Source organism: Mycteria americana, chromosome 4 (assembly GCF_035582795.1).
Source record: "Mycteria americana isolate JAX WOST 10 ecotype Jacksonville Zoo and Gardens chromosome 4, USCA_MyAme_1.0, whole genome shotgun sequence".
Lineage (NCBI taxonomy): Eukaryota > Metazoa > Chordata > Aves > Ciconiiformes > Ciconiidae > Mycteria > Mycteria americana.
Genome location: NC_134368.1, coordinates 91,199,281 through 91,218,972, shown reverse-complemented (window position 1 = coordinate 91,218,972; position 19,692 = coordinate 91,199,281). Strand labels below are relative to the sequence as shown.

Below are 19,692 nucleotides of genomic sequence, written 5' to 3'. Positions count from 1 at the left end.
AACAATCAAGACGATTGTTCGATTTGCATGCTGCAGTTTGCAATGCTTTTCTAATTACGGCCAGGTTGGTACAAGGAAAAGCGTCTTGTTTCTCGTTCATCGAGTACCAGTGCTCAAGTCCAGCTGTCAGTCACGCCTCAGCTGGGAACTGTTTTAATTCAGGGTTTGTTGCAGTGTGCCTAACAAATCAGGAATGAGTCGTAACACAGACTGACATTCATGTTTCATGGTTCAATCGGCCAGCTCCAAAAGCGTGTGGGAGCAGACACCATCGAAAACCAGGAATGTGAGTTAATGGAGTGGAGCAAATGCCTCTAACATCATATTTGCTAGAAATATCTAATTTGGCTTCTGAATTTTGTTACGTCAGCCATAAACCCACAACTTTCTGCACATCTTTTAGAAAGATACAGGTGGAGGATTTCAAAAGATGCTGTGATATTTGGGGCGGGGGGAGGAGAGGGGCTTGGTTTTCCTCCGCTTGTCTCGAGATGCTTTATTGATGGGAGCCTGGAGAACGAGTCAATAAGGCCAAACGTGCGTACACAAGGCAGTCATATTTCTGAATAATTTATTCATGCCTCTTTAGAAAAACGCATACCAGGGCTCTGAAATTACAAGTACCCTCCGAAAATCTTTGCCACATAAGAAACATAAACGTGCTTACCAAAGGCTTCAGACAATCCGGGTTGTCTCTGGCTGCAGCAGCACACCTTTTGGCAAGGTCTGTGACATCTTCAGCCATTTTAACTGCTCTGCCAAACGTGCCTCCTTGCACATACTGAGCAAACATGATCATGGCACTAGAGAAGAACACACAGCGTTAAACCTGTTGCTGGCTACCTAAAAACTAATTATATAACTCTTAGGTGTGAGACAGTAGGAGGATCCGTATCGCCCCGGGCTGGCAGAAGGGGCGAGTGTTTGACTCACGGTTCGTGTTCATTTCCATATGACACAAAGATGTTCAGTGGCAGCAAATTTGCAAGTAGACGCTTTACCTGGACAACTTACATGGCTTTAAAATTATTCTCCTGCAGCTGAGAAAAACGTTGGCCAATGCTGTTTTTTTCCTCTGAAAAACAAGATAATTTGAATAAAAAATGTTTGCTAAATGCTTCATCAAACACCTTTTTTTGTGTGTGTGTGTGTACTGGAGTCTTGGAGAAAGACAGTTCGGTGCCTGGGGTACTAGCACTGGGAGGAGGAAGGCATAAGATTGAACTCCCTGTTTGACTTCAGCATGAGGATGTGGAACTATTTGTTTCTGACCTACAAGATGATAGGGCCAATATAATTTCCCTGCCTAGCTCAAGTGTTGCGGGGAGGAATACGCTAAAACCTGGAGTGTTCGGCTACTTTGATGGTGCACTTCACATGATTAAATAAGCACCTTCCAAAACACCTGTTAACCTTGTTTTAGCTATTTAAAGGTGTGCTTGACCACTCTTTAGCCACAGATGAAGGATCTTCTGGGCAGAAAACATGGGATTAATTGAGGACTACACTGGTAGGCAAAGCTCCTCAAAAATTCACAGAGCTGCCTCCTTCTGCCCATGTTGTGAACTGGCCCAGAGCAAAACAAACGTGTCCGATCTATGTGAAGATCCTGTGCAAATATTTTTCCTTTGCCACTGGGCCTTTATTAATGGGCAAACCTAAATGCAATAGTTTCTTGAGTTCCTTGTTTGTCAGAGAATATTCTGAGAGATTAATTTTACCCTCGTGTCAGTAGGGCTGAGATGAGCGTAAAAGGATGAAAAAAATCTAAGAAATAAGCCGGCTTCTCCCTCTAAGTAACGCAGGGGTGTCAACTGAGACGATAACATGAGATAACTAACACAAACATGGGTTCTGCTTTACACCGTCGGGCCATTTAGTGCATTTGGAAGTTATAAAGATGAAAAAAAAAGTAGACTAATGACAACAAATGTAATGTGAAAGAAGCACCTGAACCGCACACTAGCGGAGGTGTTCAGTTGTCTCATTTTAGGCACCTAGTGAGAAGTGTGGCCATTGCCGGTTCCTTCGGTAGTCGGTGAAGAGAGGGTAAGACCCCTCCGAAGGGTAATACAGAGCACTAGCGTCACTTGGCTACCCTGAACAGCCACCTGGAGGTAGCATCCCTCTTGGGACGTCTCTGTCCTGCTTCCTCACGGACTGTAGAGGGAGGCTGGAACAACCACAGGCTTTACTTCAGCAGTTTTTGGAGCACCTAAAATCACTGGTGCAACCACATCCCTGCAGATTAAATTACCCTTCAATAGAGTTCCTCTCAGTAATCACTGGCTGTCCTGCACTCTACGTAGATTGTCAAGCCATTAAGAAGCAATGCATCTAAGGCTGATCACAAAAAATTTAATTTTTTGTATACCTTTGACCTGTAAGAAAATGCCCACGTAGAACTGGCACTGGCAAAGTGAGATACCAAATAACCGTGCGTGCGAAGTTGCAGCCACCAGTATTACACAAAAGCATAGAATAAAAATATGAGATATATTCTTACCTGTGTCCCGATAACTTCTAGGCAGGGCTTTGACTGCAGTAAGGCTCACCAATAAAATGACATAAATTATTGTTCTCCAATTCATACTGTCAGATTTTGGCAGGGGCCTGGGGTGAGCTTGGTTCATCTGTGAAAGGCAGAAAGAATTAAGGGGAAGGAGTTACTTTTATACTCTCCCAAACGATTTCTGGTTAATCAAAACCCTTTTACTGTCACATATAACATTAGCCCTTTTAGAATATTCCCACAATAATTAGACATGCCATTATTTGCTCAGTATGATGAACTGACCAGCTTGTTGCAAAGAAAGGACCTTGGAGATTCTTTTTTATCCTGAAATTTAAACAAATAGACATTTTTAACTTATCACACTTCAAACAAGTAGTTTAAACACTCCTTGGGCTTTTTATTGTGCATACCGGTCTCATCTACTTAGAAACTTGTTCAAAGGTGATTGCTGTGCAGAAGGTGATTGCTGTGTGCCTTCGTAACACATTGTTGACTGAAAAAGCCCAAGTTCAGCTTTTAAGCTGATATTTTTGCATCCCTCCTTGCTGTACAAGCGATCTCTTGCTCCCAAGGTGTCATGGTGAAAAGGCTGCAGTAAGTACCCTCTACAATATTGTTGCAGCATTAACAATTACCATCAAAATGGCTCCAAATCTTGAAACAAAATCCACTCCAAAATTGTAGAATGAAGGGAAAAATTCTGAGTGGGAAGATGGGAGCACGGTCATCAGAGCAGGAGATCTGAAATCTCAGGTGAAACCACACCTGCTGAGGAAGACCCAAATAAGCTCTGTCAGAGTGTTAACTAAAAAGCCCATAGGAAATAGAGAAGTCTACTGGAAAGAAAGAGGTCTGGAGGTTATGGACCGTATTTCTACATATATGATCCTCGTTAAGTCCACAGGAGCAGATCAGGGGAAGCTTTTCCCACCCAGCTGTTTCCAAAAAGCCGATTCCCTTACGCTCTCGGGAGCCAGCGCTACCTCCTGTCTGCTCGTTGCAGGTCCCCCCCCAGCCCCCTGGCCTCAGCAGCATCCCGCGTTGGGGCTGCGGAGCAGAGCCCCGCGGGGGCAACCTGGGGACCGTCCGGTGTGCTCCTGCTTCCGTCTCCCCAGAAGCAGCAGGGAGAGATGCAGATCGATCCTCTCGTTTTCAGAATTACACCTTAATACAACCGTGTTACTATAAGCTATAAAAATAAAGGGGTGGGGGTGTGCTACTTGAGGTGGAGCTGCAGAAACAGCTGAGACACTGATGTCAGGGGTTTTGTATAGCAGGTTCTTCTTTGGCCCAGAAGAGTGTGTTTCAGAGATGATGTATGTGTAATGTGTTGTCCTAAGTATTTCTGGAAGCTGCACTTGGCTGCTGCATTTAAAATCCTTTAAATGACATTTCTCCACTGCCTTTTTCCATGCTCAGCAGGATGGTTAACTACTTTTCACTTTCCTTTGAAAATACTTGCCACTGTTCGGATGGCAATCTGCCTATTTACAGTGAACACTCACATTTGCAGGAGGGAAATGCATGTACAGTATTCAACGGGAAAGAAGGAGTGTTGCTACACTAGAAATGAGATGCAATGAAGAGCTTAGGTCCTCATTAAGAGTTCCCATTGTCCATCAAAGTATGGAAAGCGTGTTGACCTATTCAGTTTTACACCTATTGAGGACCTAGCTGTTTCCAGAACTTCTGAGAACTGTCTTGCAAGGTCAAGATAGAGCTAAAAGCAGCTGATGGCCCTCAGGGTGTGGGGCTGTGAATTCCCTTCAGCTGGGGGTGGTTGGTGGGGGATGCTCGGTACACTCTTGAAATGCCTGGGCAGGTAGGCTTTTGGGGCTCCTTTGCTCTGTGTGTTATGCAGCAGAGAGGTGAGTTAGTTTTTAGTGGATATTTCTTTGTGATGATACCAATTCTAGCAGAAGGTCTCTGTGTCTTAGGCTGGTGTGTGTTCCTGGTAGACTTTGGTCATTGATTATTGTTCTCAAATAGGCCAACAAAGTGCAAATGTGTGCCCAGAGCTCAGCTAGTTTGTTTCTGTTCTTACTCATGAGAGCAGAATTTGTGAATCCCCCTTTAGCTTGGCTTGGTTTCTTCATGATTGTATCAATACTTTAATTCTTTTTCTTGAAATTCAACAATGGCATTTTCTGGTCACGTCAGTAATACATGTATAGGATTCAATTACATCCTTTCTTTATACTTGGACAGTATCATTCCTGTCAAATCCTGAGCATCCACTCTAAAAAGAGTAATGTTCCTAGGAAGTTCGTGCACCTGGAAGAACTCAGCTTCTTCCCAAGTAGTAAGAAGGTTTGTCTTTAAGAAAATCTGCGCTGCTCTGATACGATATTGGGAGTTATTTTCCTTGTGAGTAACTTCAAGTATGAGGATGTGCTGGGTAAGAGGCATGTTGGAACTTATGAAGCGTTCTATAAAGAAAACATAGTTCATGCTTGTGTTTGTGTTTTTAGATGGAACTATCATGAAAGGAAGCTGGCTAGACTTTATCTGATTATATATTTTTGAATATATCTTGTGTTGCTACTGGGGTCTTCTGCCTGGAGAAGATACGATACAGCAACATTTCTGAAACATGAGTTGACTTCCCCCCTCCTCCTTCCTGCTGTTTCTCCCTCTTCTGGACCCAGATCACCACAGGCCTTACGAGTTCCTCAGGAAATGGAAATCTCCTCTCCTCCTGGGGAGCCTATTGCAGGTAGCTAACCTCAGCACGGTCTGATGCGTGTTTGCCACTGGGTCACCTGGTACGTAGGACATCAGCGGTTCTCTAGCTCTGGTACCTCTCATCGAGTCTGCGGAGCCCTTTGGCGGTTTCCAGCGCTTTCCCCCTCGCCCCAGAGGAGCGAGGCATCTCCGTGGGTTGCCTTGACATCTATTTCAGTGTGTGAGGCTGTGCTCTTCTATGACCCTGTGAAACCCTCATCCCTGGCTGAGTGGCTGGTTTAAGTTGCCAGAAGTGATCAAATGACGTTTCAAAGAAATGTATACTAATTAGGAAGAGTGACAGTCCCAGCTTGTGTAAACTGGTTCTGCTGAAGGCAATGTAATTATCCCAATTTATGTTAGCTGAGAACCTAGGCCAAATATTCCAATGTTACAGGTTTTAGGGGTTTTTTTTTTGCTGGTCAGCTGGGGCATGGGCTGGTCAGGGGAGAACTGGAAATAGCAGTGGGAAGTAGTATTCTTTTAATAACTGCAAATATGTTAGCATGTAAAGGAAAAACTTTTTGTAATTTACCATGTTTCTGGCAAAGCAGTCTTTGCTGGTAACTGAGATGTTGCTTGCAGTGTTGTAAACATCTGAAGATGGAGCCCTAGGAAGTTTCTTGGCTAAATAAAACATGAAAAAGAAAGGGGGGGGGGGGGAGAAGTTGGAAACAATAATGAAGGTAAGGTGCAAGTTACTAACATTTCTGTAACTTCTGTGGATCCATCTCCCCAGAAAGCCACACAGTGTGAGTGTCTCTTTAACCTAGAGGTTATTGAACCCTCGTTATTCAAACCACCTATCTGCGCAGCCGAGAAAAATGAGGTTTGGATCATACGCCGGGGAGATGGTTTGTTGTAACGAGGCCCTTCAATACTCTAGGCCTATGTTTCACTCCTGAGGTCTCCCTGCTTAAACTTACTGCTCCGTTGAGCCGGAGCATGACTGTTTCGCTGCTCGTGAAAGCTGTATCCATATCCAATTGAGCTCTGTCTTTGTAGGACTGAGCCTGCCGCTTCCTGTGTTCAGTAAAGGCTCATAAGTCCTTTCTTATCGCACACGCTATTTGGGCTTTTCACGGAACGGGAAGAAAAACATCCAAGACGACCGTTAGAGAATGAGGGGTTGCTGGTGCAGTTCTTCACTGCCTTCCTGTAAGCAGTTGTGTCAAAAGATGACAGTAAAGGAATACTCAGGCGTACACACACAGAGGTGGATTTCTGTGTTTGTATATATGTATACATACGTAAAAGAACTGATATATGTTGAAAAGATGTACGTGGTGTAACGCAAACCATAATTTGTCTAGCTAAATGGATCCCATTCAAACTCTTTTAACCTGAGGGAACGAAAAGATTCATGCATGACGTCTGGCTTCTCCCTTTGTTTTAGTCACTCCTAGGTGTTTTGCGTGGCCCCTTGGTTTGATATGAATTGACGTTTTTTCCTTGAGTCCTTGTCTTCAGGAGTGTTCACCCTGGGGGTGTATGAGCGTGTTGGCACAGGAGACAGGATAACCTCTTGCGGCACAGGTGGGAGCGTGCCCACGCACGCCTACGTGCAGCCGTAAGTTGGCAATGAATTCCTCTGTCCTTTGGTTCCTCTGAGTCACTTGGCTGGGAATGAAACAACTCTCCCCACCGCTTCTTTGGCAGTGCTTCTGTCTACCCTGTTTGTCTCTGGGCTTGTGAGGACACATTTGCTGCGTGTTCTGTGTCAGAGCGGCGTGTGGGTGGAAAGTGCACTGGGTGCTTTGCGTGGTCCCAGTGTTGGAAATAAATTGATGGGTGTCCCAGGGGGACTTCTCTGTGTGGGTGTTTGTAGCGCAGCTCTCTTAGCATGCCAACACAGGAGACAGCTTTACTTGTCTTTACAGTCCGGATCTGTTAAACAGATCTGCCTTTTGGGAGGCAGAAATGGGCACACAACGGAGTGTCAAACGCAGATGGCTCCCAAGAGGGGCTCCAAGGAAGCCTAGTGCTAGCAACCCGTGCCCTCCTTCCTTGTCCTGGTGCAGCAGCTGTAAGACCTAGCCCATTACAGGGGCTCGTGATGCTCACCAGATTAGTGGGCTGCCAGTCATGCTGTCGGTCCTTCAGTGTTACTGCGTCTAAGGTCAAGCACCAGAAATCTTGCCTTGTCTTCAGCTTCTTTAATTCTGGTTAATTTTTCTGGAGTACTAGGAAGAGAAACAAGAAAGAACAAAGCCTGTTAACAAACTGATAAATTAAACCTTCACGTACAGGATATATTCATTTGCTTCAGGCTCTATAGCCCTCTTCGCTAGATAAATTCACATAAAACTCACAACCTTACTTGCATTGTGACTTCTCTTTCCCTTCATGTCCCTTCTCTTCCCCCTCCTTTTTGCTGTGACACTGATGGGATGCTGAAAGAGGGATGGCTGCTCCCCAGGATGCCTGCAGGCTGTGTAAGACCGTGTGGGTCACAGGGTGACAGAGCCATCTAGTTTCCTTGAAAAGGTTCAGCCAGTGACAGATGTGCCATAGAAGGTCACCTTATTGCCCTAACGGGTCTATATGTTATTTATACATGGTGAAGGATTCCTGGGCGCACTGTTTTTGAGGGAAATAGTCCTGAGCTGCTAAGAAAAGATCCAGGTTTCATCCATATTCGAGGCTATTCTCCCAGCTTCAGCTGCATGAAGCTGTGCCTTTTTCCCAGGCGTGTTGTTAAGCAACAAGAGCGTAAGAGCAAAAAGCAACCATCCCACCACTGCTGCCTGCTGAAGTGGAGCTCCATGGCACTGTTCCCGCTTCCTCCGTACAGCAGGCAGTCAGCCTGTCTTCCCAAGTACAGCGTGTCCAGCTTCCATCTAAAGTGCAATTTGGTCACCTCTGCGACACGAGGACCGAGTTGTACCCTGTGAATTTCAGTACTCGGATTTCCACCCTGCCCTGCTCCTCCACTTCCACTTGATCCCAGGGCCATGTCAAAAGCAAAACACACTTCTATAGAGTAGAAAAGAAACATTCTAGTAACTCCAGGAGCTATTGCTCGCCTCGGAGGCAGTCTCTTTTATAGCAAACTTTTTAGACAGTAAAAAAAGGAGGGAAAACAGATGCCTGTTTTGGACTTTGAGGACTGACACCTCTATTTGGGAGTTCAAGTCCCAGTGTAGTTCAAGGGGTGGTGTCGGTATGGCTTCATCAAGAGAACTGTGTCTGCTTTTGCTCTGTAGGATGCTTTCTTTGGCACCATAATGAAATGGTTTCATTGGATATAACCTTGTTCTGCCTTAGGTGAGGATCATTTCCAGGAGAGAGTCTTCCACTTTCTGTATTCAGTGCAATGAACGTCCTTCTGGAGGTTCTGGACTGAAATAGTTATCAACTCCGAAGAGGGAGGAAAGAAGTAATCATTGTTCCTGGGTATTGGGAGGGGGATCTGCAGCCCAGTACTTAACGTGAAAGCTTTAAAGGAGCGATGTTTTGTAGAGGCTGCTGCATACACGTTTGTTACCAACACAATGTGCCCTCTGTTGGGAAGCGAAGCCTATATGCCAGCTAATTATGAGAGCATAAGATGAACCACAACATCTGGAATGGAAGAAGTAAGAAATTCCTCAAGTTAAAATCCTTCACCCCCAACCCGCCCTCCCTTTAACTTCCTAAGCAAAACACTCCTACTTTTATCTATGTTCCAAATCCCACCGTGGGTTGATGGCAACTGAACCGGACACAGCAAAGTACAAAGGGTGACATTTACAACTTGTCCTTGTCTTTATCTGGCACCTGTAGGCGTGATGGTCTAGCCAAGTGAAACACCATGGCTGAATGTCAAAACAAGTTATCTTAATACAACACAATCACTGTTATCTTAACACAATGCAAACTGAGGTTGCAGTGATGTGCTTACACAGCACTTGGGAGTAGGGCAGGAAACTTAATATGTCTGTCCGCAGGTAACAAAACCAAATGCATGCACTCTTGAGAAGGCCCCAATTAATTCCTTGCAGCTGCTTTGTGAAAGGCACTGCTCCCAAGACATTGAGTATTGCCCAGCTCACTCTGGATCTAGCGGAGTTCTTCTTTTGGGAGTACAAATTCTCCCTTGACTCCTGGAGTCAAGCGTCTGGCATTGCCTTGTCCAGGCTTTCTCTTCTGACAGAGCCATCCTTTCGTTGAGTCAGTTTTTTTACACTGGTAGTTCTCCTAAGGTGACTCCATTTGCAGCCCACCTCTCAGGCGCGACTCTTACGGTGGCCCCACAGAGCAGAGGCAGCTGTGAAGTCCAAATCCCCCTTTGAAGCCATGCTGCCTGGTATTTCATATCACTTTGTGAAAGGGATGGGGATGTCCCTTGGCTCAAGTGCACATAGTGGCTCTTTTTGCCTTGCACTTGCAAGGGGAAAGTTGTTCTTCCACTCTGCTGGGTTTCTGTAAGGGTCTGTTGAGACATCTTCTCCAGTCACGGACCCTGTCTCCCAGGGGAATTTTACCCCATGATCTTTTTTTCCTAAACAGGCCAACACTGCAATGGGTCAGTGGCTCCTATCCCATCTTCATCTTTTCCGGACAACTTTTAGGTTGCTCATGTAATAAATAAGGTTATGGTTGCATAAACAATTTTGAAGAACAGTTGTGAAGTCCTGATAAGTAGTCATCTCTGCTAAAGCCTGTACTTGATTTTTTTTTTGAAAGGAAGAAAGAAAAAAAATATTGACTTTTCCAGTTTTCACATTTTCCCGTTTGCCATGGACTAACACACCCTGTGTGTGTGCTTCTTGGGTTTAAGATGGAAGCACACGCAGTAGGGTTGAGTGCCCTGAACACAGAAGCTGAGTGTGACATGTCATTGGGAAGCTGCAATACCGTGTGGGGGTTGGCTAGGATGGCACTTTGCCCAGAAAAGACCTGTGACCTTCTGGAGTACTAGATGGAGACTGGGCAGGTTACCTAGGGTATCTCAAATGGCATTAGATGCTTACTTTTAGGCAACTGAGTCATATCTGTAGCTTCTGCATGTCTGTATAATCAGAAAAGCTTAGGATGTCTTAGGCTTCTAGAGACTTAAGCGCTTGCTTGTCTGTCTTTAGAGGGAAAGGTACATAAAATTGCTCCCCCCATACAAGGAGGTGTTCAAGTATGTCTACCTGGCAGAAATACATGGTAGGGGAAAAAAAAACCAACAGTGGCAGGAGTCTAAAATGGCCTACCTGCTAAAAACGAGTCAAGGGAACTAGCTACAATTGATTATCAAACCTATAGCAGTGTTCTATAAGGAAAGGAAATGGAAGAGTAAGGAGGCAATGGCTTTCTTTTCTGCCACGTCTGCTCTCGCATCAAACCACTGCTGCATTGCATGAATTGTTCATTTTGGCTTTACAGAATTAAACAGTAAACTGGAACAATGTAGATTTGTGAAGTGTCTCTTTGTTGCCCATTTAAAAAAATAGAATTGAAAAAGATATGAAAAGTCCATGGATTGTCAGACACCAAGTAATTTAAGTGACTTTGTTACTCCTGGGAAGAACAGAAAAGTAGGGGCTGAGCAGAAGGCTTTTCCATCATTAGCGTTGTTAACCTAAATTGAGAGAAACCAAAAAGACGATATAAAAGTCTAATGCTTACGTAAACCACCAAGAAGTCACTTGCTAAATTTGGTGAGTCACAAGTCCAAGGTGCAGTTCAGGCTTAAGCGTGTTAGTGCTAGTCGCCCAGAATGTGGGCACTCTCTGCCTCTGACCTGAAGAAAGCAAGATGAGCCCTGCTGCAGAGCTTAGCTTCCAAGAGTAACGAGGCTCATGAATTGGGACTGTAACACCAAAAAAAAAAAAAAAAGACAGACAAAGGGCATAGAAAGCTGGATTTCCCCGAATGCAAGACTGCATCAGTTTCAGCTTGTAAAAACCATCCTTACAGTGTGCTGTGTTCTGGAAAACGGACATCTCTGCTCCTGATCCACCTTGTGGATGCCTTGTCGAAACCTGCACCTCGGCAGAGCGTTGATTCATTACGTGAGTCAAAGCTCTTGAAAACCTTCAGCACTAGTGACATTGCAGGAGTAGGCGCATCAAGGAAGATGACTAGTCCATAGGCTCAAACTTAAAGAGCTCTTTAAGAGCCAAGAGCATTCCTGCCCTTTATGCTATGTTTTGAAATCTTCTTCTCTTCTACAATTTTGTTTGGCAGTCATCTTTTTCTAGGACTGAGGCCTGTTGTCTTGTGATAATAGGTTTTACACGTGGTAGTATAGTAGAGAAATTTTTCATGTAACTATAAACCTAGATGGTCTGAATATTTATGTGTAGTAGAGGGACGTTGCTGCTGTGGTGTGCAGTGCTTTAGATACCATTTCCTAACAGGGCGCTACTTTGGGCTGTCAGGTTTGCAAACTGAAGAATACAAACATAGGAGCGAGAGTCAGGAGGGACCTTGAGCACAACCTCTCATACGGTTTATGCCTACTAGTCTGGTGTCAGGAGACACAGAACATACCATTCTAGAGAGACTAATTTTCTTAATTGTTTGTAAAGAGTACTTCCGCTGGAGCTAATGAGTTCTCACTGAAGGATCAGGGTAATAAGAAAAATGTAACCAAAATGTATGGTAAGTCTGAAATACTGTCAAGTTCTTGATTTCCTTTCAGAGCAAAATTTACATTTAGAGACTGATAGTTACACTTTCTGAAACTGTGGTTTGAGAACTCTCAACTGCTGTGCATAGGTGCGTTTTGTTTTGTTTTTTAATGCTGGTTTCCCTGCTGAGTTGTTCTGCCATAGCATGCAGAGATAGCAAGGTTAAAGCAATGAATGCTGTCTAGGTTGGAAAAAAAAAAAAAGGGGTTATGTAACTTGAGACCACAATCACCTCAGCTCTTCATCTGTGTTGGTTTTTTTTTTTTTTGACCCCTCCTTTTACCTGTACTGTCTTTTCCTATAATTTTCAACTTTCCTGTGTGAGATGCCTGAAGTGGATCAGTCACAAGGCAATGACCTTATATGTGTCACGTGTGACATATGTTTTGCAGTGCAATGTACAGATTAAGTAGTCTGTGTGTACATAAAGGTGTACTTTATCCGTGGGTAAACGCATGGCAAAACTAGCTGTACGAATGGCCACTCCAGCTGGCTGAATTACTTGATCTAAATGCATTCACTGATATTTGCTATGTCAGCTTTTGTTGTCAAGTGGTTTGTAAAGATATGAAACACCTCTTCTCCAAGTATGTCACAGCATCAGTTTGCTTGCAGCATTTGTCTATCATAGCGGTAAAATCAGTGATCGTTTTCTTTATTTGTCCCTCTGTCGTCCGGAGGTTGCATTTAATGAGATGAAGAAGCAATCTGGAAATGCAGAGTTAGCGCTAGTTACTGAAGCTTTTGACATATTGATTTGCAATATCATGCATAGTTTGTAACTGTACGCTATGTGCAGAAGGGTATACGCTACGGCTGCTGCCTGTGGCTCTATTTCTGTCTCACTTCATGTCTACTTCTCCCACAACTGTCTTCTTCCTCTCTTCCTTCACAGCAGGAGGAGCAGTGGAATAATTTTCTTGAGTACATGTTGATATTTTCAGTTAAGCCCATCAATAAGACCTACATCTGCTAGGGTACAGAATTCAATCTAGTCAACCGAGATACTCACATTGATAAGGAACTCTGTGCTATTGGTTCAACACATGTTCTCAGTTGCACACCACTTCCTGAAGTCAGTTGTGTTTGGAAACACTGGGAACTATAAGGCCTACTAGTCACTAGAAATGCGATCCAAGATGCCACAGATTTAAGAGGGGGGAAAAAAAAAAAGAATAGGAAAAAAAAAAAAGACCCTGGAGTTCTGCTTGGCCACAATTTTTGTTTGGAAAAGGAGGAGACAGGTAGATGTATTCATTTCCCTCAGAAAATAAAATTATTTCCAGTTTGTGGGCAGGCTCTCCGAGTCATCCTGATAGTTTTTTTGACAATATTGACAAGAACTGCACTGAAGTACAATTCTGTCACGTCTAACATACCTGTTGTTGTCTGTGAGAGACTTGCAATTTAATTCTTAGGTTTCCTGTTGAAGTGACCAAAGCTTTAGATAAAATATAATTCTTACATACAGTAAGTTTGCCAAAATGTAGATTAAGTGTTGCAGTATTATAAGGAATTACGTGACGCTATCTCCATGAGAGAAGGATCTGGATTCAAAAGCTGGTTAAATCTAGCTGCTGTAGTTGATACTTCTGTAACATTCATTTCTAATTAGGAGTATGTGGTATTCCCTTCATTTACAGTAGCAGACACAGCTTCAGCTTCAGTTCTATTCTATATTAAAATCAGAAGAACTTAACTCAGAAAGCAGCATCGGAACCATGCACACACTTCTGGAAAATCTTCTGCTTAAGAATGGTATGTGAGTTGCAGATTATTCCCCATCTCTGTTCTCCGCCGTACTTTCAAATTTTGGGACAGCCTGTCCACGTTGCTTTCTTAAATGGTGTTTGGACGCTTCGTCTGTTGTGAAACCTGTCTCTCCAAACTCCTTCAGAATCTTGCAATTGTACTCATGAACCCTGCTTAATTCCTTGACTCCTTTCCATATCTGAACAAGCTACAATAATGAGCATGTTATCTATTAAAGTGAGCACGTTTCACAAGGAAGAGAGACAACCCCCTGAAAACTTATTTTCTTATCTAGGTCTGACATTATTGGGATCTAGAGGGTTTTGATTATTTTTTTATCATTGCAGCAGGGGAAAAAAATGCACTGAAGGATGAAAAAATTCAACAAACAGAAGTGCTTAACAAAACCAAAATCCAAAATTTTTGGATGGAGAAAACTACAATACCTTTATATTTAAGCAAATGCTGGGACTAGGCTGTTTGCAGCAGTTTTCAACTGCACACTTGTAGTCGACAACCAGAACAAGTGTAGGTAGGAGCATAAAGAAAAGCAGACCTTTTTGCAACCGAATGAATGTAACTGTAACGACAAGAAAATTGAAAAGCCATTGTAATGCTACACAAAGCTTCTAAGAAGCAATATTTTACTGAGAAAATAAAGTTTATTTTTGCGTCTGCTAATGGCCCAAACTAGTTATGAAAGTCACCATATGCCTCCTTGTGTTTTCAGACCCAAATGGTTATCAACATTCCATATTTAAAAATGGTTATCAGCATTCCATATTTAAAAACATATATATACACATGTACATAAAATTATGACAATAGCCAAAGATTTCAAGACTTTTACGATGGAGAAATCCTCACTCCCGCACTTACCATTTTTCTCCTCTTTGCGCTTTCTTAAATTCAAGGCTTTTTGAGAGTTGTTATTTTTCCTGGGAAAATAGAGAAGAAAGGAGGGTAGAGAAATTGAGAATTAAACCTTGGAAAATACAGGTGTTCTTACGAGAATATTGAAAGCTGAAAATATAGAAGAGGTTTCTGAAGAAAAAGTTTTTCTTTGAATATGCAGGGAAGGAAATCTTCTTTTGAAATGTCACGCTTTGACTGCCTGGTGCTAAGGCATTCACGCATGTTAACTCCACGTCCTGAAAGGCTTCTCCAGGTCCCCTGCGCTCTCTAGTGACAGAGTGTCTGTGCGTTTGTCTGGAAAAGCTCAAGCCCACCCTCCAACTGTTTCTAATACAGTTACAGGAAATCACTGGTGCAGGTCAGCAAGGACTATACACAAGGATTGGTGTTGGTTGGGTTTGGTTTTGGTTTTTTCCACACCCCACACCCCCCTCCATGGTATTTTAGCCAATAGCGTCAAATTAAGTCAAGTATTCCCAGTTTATTTGGAAAACATTGGTGGGCTTTTCATTTTGGAGATCCTGAAAATAAAGAACTATCAGATTGGGTTCCGGTTACATTCGATACAAGTCACCACTATAAGACTTCTGTAAGAAATTGGATCAGTTGGAAGTTTTCAATTTGTCCCACTGGAAGTGAATGTGTGTAAACAAGGCAGGTCTTCGCATATAGCAATGCGTATCTATATGTAAATTTGAAGCCTTTTGTCTAGCCTTCATTGAAAAATTGTCAATACATAGAAAGCAGTTACTAGAACTTACAAGATAATGAGGATTCCCATATGCTGAAAAATGACACTTAAAATGACGTTATTTGGGGGTTTTGTTGATTTCTGTGAACTTTTTTTTACTTAAACACATTTTTGTCTAGAAGTTTCATTGAAAATAAAGATTCTTACCTTTCACTGAAATTTCATTCTTTTTTTTTTTTAATGGGAAATCAGAATCTTTAAAGAAGTACAAATTCCTCCTGTTTGGGGGGAAAAAACCCCCAACAACAACAACAAGAAGAACCCAAACCAAAAAAACCCCGAACTGTAATGTTTAATTCATCATAGTTAGCATATTGTATGTATTCTAGTAGGCTGAAAATAAGGGTGTTTCACTTCATGTTCATTATGAAATTATGCAAAATTAACTCCAATCAGTTATTGACACAGTTGCAAAGCTCGTAAGGACATCATAAGAAGGAAAGCAATTCAGCATGTGTGTTCTTACCTGCATCTCAGGCAAATCTTTTCTGATTTTTGCATGTAGCAAAACTGGAGAAAATAAAGGAAATAAACAGTATCTGCTTCATTATTGTGGATTATTTGCAAGTGTAGACCATACAGGGGAGTTTGGAAACAAAGAAGATTGGAGGCAATGAAATCATTTGTACGCTGTTACCAACCAGCATCTGTAAACAAGTAACCATACAAATGTAAATCCCCACTAAGAGGTGGAGAGGGCTCCCAGACTGAAGCCCCACTCGCGAATAGGGAGCATGACAAAAGAATAGGTTGGGGATTTAGATAGAGGGAGCAGTTTGGATAAGACCTTGTAAATTCAGATTTTTGCTTTGCCCAGCTATGTAAGAAATTGGGCGCATTAAGAACTGGGTTACCAGACTTAGTGTAAAATATAACTTGGTTTAATCAGAATTGTGCTCTCTTCCACCCCACCTTTTTTGGGGGGGGTCAGTGGTGAAGACAGTATTTGTTGAATACTGTTGTGTATTGGCACTTAACGGCTGAGGCAGAGGTGAGAACTACTGTCACCATTCACTTAGGACTGCAAATCATTGGAAAGTTAATTTAGAATTTCAATTCCTTTACATGAGCTGAGGAATAGTTTCATCGGCATGTTCCCGGCGCTTTACACACTTCCACTGAAAGCATTAAAGTGGCGGTTTGTTGCTGTTCATGGAGAAGCCCAGAACAGACGGAATGCACTTGTGGATCTGGTTCTATACTTGCATCCGGTTAAATTAGGCAGGTTCAAATGAGCCACTGCTGCAACCAAAGCAAAATACCATGTGTTTTAATCCTGGCACCCCAGGCATGTAGTAGCTTTATGTTAGCTGAAATGCAATTTACTAGTGCTAGTATGCAGAAAAGTCACATTCAGTCTTTGGGCAAAGACAGTAATAAATTATGAATTGGAAACCACCCAAAATGAAGTCATTTAGATAGCATTGACTACTGAAGTATGCTTACCCGTAATTAACACAGAAGGCATATCCCCTGCTGGGCAGCAAGGCAGGCCATACCCTTAGTATGAGGTATTGAGCCCTAGGCAGCCACATAGGTTGTAAAGATTTAAGAAAACATACATCCAAATGTACCAGTGGACTTCCTTGTACGTTTTAAAAACCTTGCCCCTCTTTGATCTCATGCAGTCAAAAAGGTTTCACGACACTTATGTGAGAGCAGGAAAGGGCTAAGTACTTGGGTAAGCAAGAGGAATTTTTCAGAAACCCAGCAACATGCCCTGGCTCAAAGCCACTGCCCATTACCAAGTGCAGTGAGATCAGGATCGCAAGCTGGAAGAACGTTCTTCCTACCCGATCATTTTTCTATTTGCTTCGTCAGAAACTGGATGTAAATGTTTCCAAGTGTTCAGGTGAAAGCTGAAGCAAGGCGTTAAAGGAATTCCCCCACACTAAGGCCACGGCTAGCAGCCTTCTTACAAGAGACGCTCCAGAGCCACGGTACTAACTCTAGCTCCCAAATCCCAGCAATGAATGCAGAGCACCTGGGGCCTAAGGGTCATCACATTTCATCGACCTCAGAGGGACCGTGAGAAATGAAGTACTAACACGGAAATACCGTGACCAAGATCTCCAACTTAGCCCCGTGACCTAGAGATGACAAAACCTTTTAGGGATGCCCCTAAAAAGACCGCTACCGATACCCACTGTTTGAAAAGGTATAGGAAACTGTGCTTACAGACGGGACAGCTGGCACCCTGTGATTCACAGTGTGGTAGAGAGATGGAGAGGAGAAGGTGGTTGAATAATTCAGGGAGGAAGAAAGCAAGGAGCTTAGGGCAGGTGGGGGGGAGTCTGATGGATGCAGATGATGTGTGGTCAGCTGAAGGAATTAAAGACTGAAGGAGAAGGCAGATGGAAATGGGTGTAGCCCCTTACCCTTTCACCCTTGGAGCAGTCGATATAAGGACCTTGCCTTTTACTTGCCTCAGAGAGAAGCAGCATTTCTAATTTCGGGATCTGGCTGTTATGTTGGAATCTGCAGGTAGAACTTCTTCATCTAGCAGTGGTAGGTTTTGCATTTGTTAAGAATTAATGATTTTGTTTATTTTGTTAAAAATTGATGCTTGTTTATTTCTCTGTCTTAGCATAAGAAATATACATAGAGCAAATAAGTTAATTGCATAAGAAATGTACATAGAGCAAATAAGTTAATTTAGAAGAGTTGAGTCTGAGGATGGTTCTATCAGTTAGTGGTAATGGCTGGTGCTGTCAAAATTGCTTTTCTTGTAAAGGATGGGTGTGTAGTTCCCATCAGGTTTTTCCAAGGATTGGAAAACTTGATTTACGGGAATAGTTTTTGTGAATATTAGAAGTTCAGTGGTCATGGCTTTACTAATGTTTGTAGAAGATATATGAGAAAGAGATAGGGGCATATAAAAAATGAAAATAAAGAAAGTAAAAATTAGCCTGCATATTACTGAGGGGTAACAGTAGATCACGAACTACAACTATGTATCCATTCATTGTACTGTGCTGCAGAGGAAAGAGAAGGCAAATGGGGCATGCGAACAGGAGCAGACTACGAGGTGTGTAGTATCTCATATTAATCAGTACCACAAAGGTCTTGCAGTTTTAGATCTCTATCTATTACTGCAGTATCTTGTTGTTTCCTGGGACACCGTCTCCCAGGGAAGGCGCTTCTGTTTTTATCTAGACAGAGACAGTAAATGTCAGCCTCTCCAGGGCGTGTCACGTACCAGCAGAATTGCCAAGTGAATTGCCACGGTATGGAAAGGGATGCTGCCGCGCTGCTCTGGCTCATTGGGTGTGCTGTCGCAGACTCAATTGTTTGCAGGCAAGGAGAGGGGCCTTCAAAAAACTTGTGTCTGCCTTCAAATTGATGGGCTGGTTTTTGTTTTCTTTTCCCCATTGAATACTCAGGATACTTGTGTAGTTTTCAGTGAGTTCTAGGGACTAGAAGTTGCAATAGAAGGAATATAAAACCTAAAAGACTCTTGAAATAACCTAACAAAAGCTGATGCATTTGTTGAAAACAAGGCCCAGGTGTCATGCTAATAGCTATCGTAACAGCTGGCCTTTCTGAAATGCGAAGCCATCATTCAGGTTTGGTAGCAGAAATTTAAATATGTTCCAGGTTATTAGGTGGAGGTTTCCCTACCTCTTCAGGCGATACTTAAGTGGTTAAATAATACTTTTGTACAAGTGCGGTCTTAGCTACAGCTGCAGGTATGCTTATTCCTTTTCCTTCTGAAGTCAGAGTCTACAAGATAAAAAGGAAAGTCACCTCCTTACAAAGAAAGCCAGATGGACAAAACATATCAGTTGTGGAAAACCACAGCCCAAAAGAGAGCCCCAGGAATACAAGGAAGATTGCTCAGCATGGGAGTAAAAGCTCTTAAGAAGTAATTTTCAAAACCATATCAACACTGAGGCTTAAGATACTTCTTTAAGTGCTGCAGCTCGGCTGCAGTGCTCTGTCTTTATGCAAACTGAAAGCCGCTGTGACATGCAAGAGTGAAACAGCTGGGTTCCTATGAATTGTAGAAATGGAGGTGGGGTGGAGGGACATCAGTTCTTTCCACATATTTATGGTATATTGATATTCGACTCGACTCTGCTCTCTTGACACGTTACTCTCTTCAGCATTGACAAATGATAAATGCAGCCTGGAAATCATTTATACATTAATTCTGGATCTCTCTGGAGCCAGCAAAATTACAATCACATTAATTATAAACACATCTTCAATTATTAAATCTTAACGGAATCCTTAGTCTGCTTTGTATTTGGAATTATTCAATGTGCAGTTGAAAAGCCCTACCAGATGTCACAGGAGGCTAACCAGCACACGTAAGAATCGTAATGTGACAGGGCGTGGGGATTAGCTGGAAATCTAATGAGAAACGCACACTTCTGGGTAGATTTGTGGGGCGCGTGCTGGTTTCTGTGCCTCAGAATCTTCACCGA

The 19,692-nt window shown here is 42.8% G+C and overlaps 2 protein-coding genes across 4 annotated transcripts in view; both read right to left on the bottom strand.

Annotated features, from left to right (window-relative positions):
• Positions 1-15,849, bottom strand: part of LOC142409603 (alpha-fetoprotein-like) — a 29,841-nt gene extending 13,992 nt beyond the window's left edge. For 2 of the 3 annotated variants that reach the window (XM_075501340.1, XM_075501342.1), the window contains exons 1-8: positions 15,729-15,849; positions 14,043-14,176; positions 12,421-12,552; positions 7,304-7,422; positions 3,151-3,280; positions 2,507-2,633; positions 1,015-1,075; positions 668-803 (exon numbers count right to left, since the gene is read on the bottom strand). In XM_075501340.1, the coding sequence (XP_075357455.1) occupies positions 668-803; positions 1,015-1,075; positions 2,507-2,633; positions 3,151-3,243 (417 nt within the window). In that variant the 5' untranslated portion in view covers positions 3,244-3,280; positions 7,304-7,422; positions 12,421-12,552; positions 14,043-14,176; positions 15,729-15,849. Of the gene's footprint in view, positions 1-667; positions 804-1,014; positions 1,076-2,506; positions 2,634-3,150; positions 3,281-7,303; positions 7,423-12,420; positions 12,585-14,042; positions 14,177-15,728 lie in introns of those variants that run through there. The other variant, XM_075501341.1, reaches the window with a different exon arrangement.
• Positions 15,850-18,886: 3,037 nt separating this feature from the next.
• Positions 18,887-19,692, bottom strand: part of ALB (albumin) — a 36,475-nt gene continuing 35,669 nt past the window's right edge. Inside the window, exon 17 of the mRNA XM_075501337.1 lies at positions 18,887-18,985. The gene's annotated coding sequence lies outside the window, so the exon portion shown is untranslated. The remainder of the gene's footprint in view (positions 18,986-19,692) is intronic.